General features: G+C 36.9%; 1 protein-coding gene across 1 annotated transcript in view; it reads right to left on the bottom strand.

The window, feature by feature from the left end:
* Positions 1-689, bottom strand: part of MUC13 (mucin 13, cell surface associated) — a 30,543-nt gene extending 29,854 nt beyond the window's left edge. The window contains exon 1 of the mRNA XM_011355212.2: positions 605-689. Within this exon, the coding sequence (XP_011353514.1) occupies positions 605-689 (85 nt within the window). The remainder of the gene's footprint in view (positions 1-604) is intronic.
* Positions 690-2,241: the final 1,552 nt, after the last annotated feature.

Genomic DNA, 2,241 nt, shown 5'->3' with positions numbered 1-2,241 from the left:
CATTAGAGAACATTGATTCACTTAGAGAGGGAAAGTAATTGCCTATCAAATTTATTTCAATCATTCTGGTTATAGGAGAAAACCTCATTTACTGCTAACATACCTTTAACTATTCTCCAATACTCACACATTTCCCTTTATAAGAAAGAGAGAGCAGGTCTCAGGCACAGAGACATTGGCAATCAAAGATATATGCCTAGAATCCAATAACGCTTTATTTGAATTCTGTTTATTTTATGGTGACTTTCTATTTATGGCAAAAGAAACTAATGTTTTATTTGAGGTGATGATGTAAAGTTTATTTTAAAAGTATATGCACTTAAGTCTGAAGAAATAAGTTGATTTCATGAAAAATGTAATGGAAGAAAAAGTAGAGGTGATCGAGTAGTCTCACCCCGCCCCCCTCACCATCACCCATCCACAGCACATATGTTCCCAGACCCCCAGTAGGTGCCTGAAAGCTTGGAAAGTACTAAACCCTAATAAACTTCTTCAAATCTGCCAGAAATATGGCAGCAAAGTCTTCATCAGCAGTCACAGACTCCAGTGATTTTTACATTTTTCAGCCCAGACTTATTTCTGAATCTTTATAACCACCCTTTACTTGCAGTAAATGGCTTGGTGTTACTCATTTCAGGGGATCCCTTGTTGATGTCTTTGTATGGGCTTAATACTTTCCGACACAACATGTTGTCTTCAGTTGAAACACATTTTCTGTTCATGCCTTTCACCCACAAATTTAATGCCTTTTCCATCTTAACTAAGCACTTATCACACACACTATGGCTGTTTGAGGTGAGACAGCAAAACTAGCATGCATTTTTTTTTTCTCTTTCACAATTTCGTGGAGAAAAGATTCATTCTTACTATAGATCTTAGCAACTTCAGCATATGAGTTTTTTCTTTTCTTATTAGTCAAGAACTTTCACCTTTTCACTTAAAGGAAAAGGTTTCTCTTTGGCATATTTGAATTGCCAGCATCACTACTCTTGCAGTTTGGAGTTATTATTAAGTAAAAGGGTGACTGGAACACAAACACCATGATACCAGAAAGGTCGATCTAATTACTGAGACGGCTACTGAGTGACTGACAGGCTAGGAGCATATACAATGTGGACATGCTGGACAAAGGGACGATTCACGTCCAGGGAAGGACAGAGCAAGACTCGCAAGATTTCATCATGCTACTCAGAACAGCACACAGTTTGAAACTTACGAATTGTTTCTACCTGGAATTTCCCATTTAGTATTTTTGGATCACAACTGACCGCAAGTAACCGAAGAGGAAAGCGAAACCGTGGATAAGCGGGGTACTGCTGTTTCTGTTTTGTCAAGAATCGTGAGAGTGGTATAAAAATGACAGAAATTTGGAAAACACTGTGCTAGGACACAATCATTGTGTGAATATTAGGGAGAGGCTCTTCAAAAATATGGGGGCAGGGGAAGCAAACAGGTAAATTAACTAAAAAAGAAATATGCAATATCAACATGAAAAATATATCACACTAGTAAAAGAGAAAATTGAACCAAGCCTGAATTGGAGCTGAACTCTGAGTTATTTTCTGATTTTAATTAGATTAGTACCTATTCCTATTACTAGGAAGCCTCCTCTACCCTTCTCAAGCTGACTCAGTCTGAGGAGAGTATAATGACATTTAACTCGATATTTAAGGCTTAACCTTGACTTGCAACTTTCTCAGTAATCTTATCCAGACATTCTCTTTGGTGGTGGTTGTTGCTTCTAGTCACCTGTAAAATGTCTCTTTCAAGAAGGAATCGTTGATTTGGCTTTCCCAGGAACTGTTTTCTTAATGGCAAATTTGGAAAACAAACAAACAAACAAACAAACAAACAACTTTAGCATATACTCATAATTGCCTAAGAGGTTGCTTAGCACTAGGAATCAATCTGATACTATGACTGTGGGCATTTTATGGGGAAAGATAAAAGAATGATAATGCTTGCTGTTGGCAATAGTTCATGGAAAACAGGCTTCATACACAGCCTTTGGCAGAGAGAAATTTGCCTATATGTATTACAGACTTTTAAAAATGGTTGGAACCCTTGACCCAGCAATTTCTAAGGAAATGCCAGACATGTGCTCAAAGACATTTGTACAAGGATGTATCATCATTATTTTTCATAGAAAAATTTAAAACTATATAAATGTCAAATTTGGGGCTTTGTCAAGATGAAATTTGGTGAGTTTGTGAAAGGACTATTACGTCGTCATTATAACAA

This window comes from Pteropus vampyrus, unplaced genomic scaffold, assembly GCF_000151845.1.
Source record: "Pteropus vampyrus isolate Shadow unplaced genomic scaffold, Pvam_2.0 Scaffold1, whole genome shotgun sequence".
In the NCBI taxonomy this organism is placed as follows: Eukaryota; Metazoa; Chordata; class Mammalia; order Chiroptera; family Pteropodidae; genus Pteropus; species Pteropus vampyrus.
Note: the sequence above shows the minus strand (reverse complement) of the source record. Positions and strands in the feature narration are given on the sequence as shown.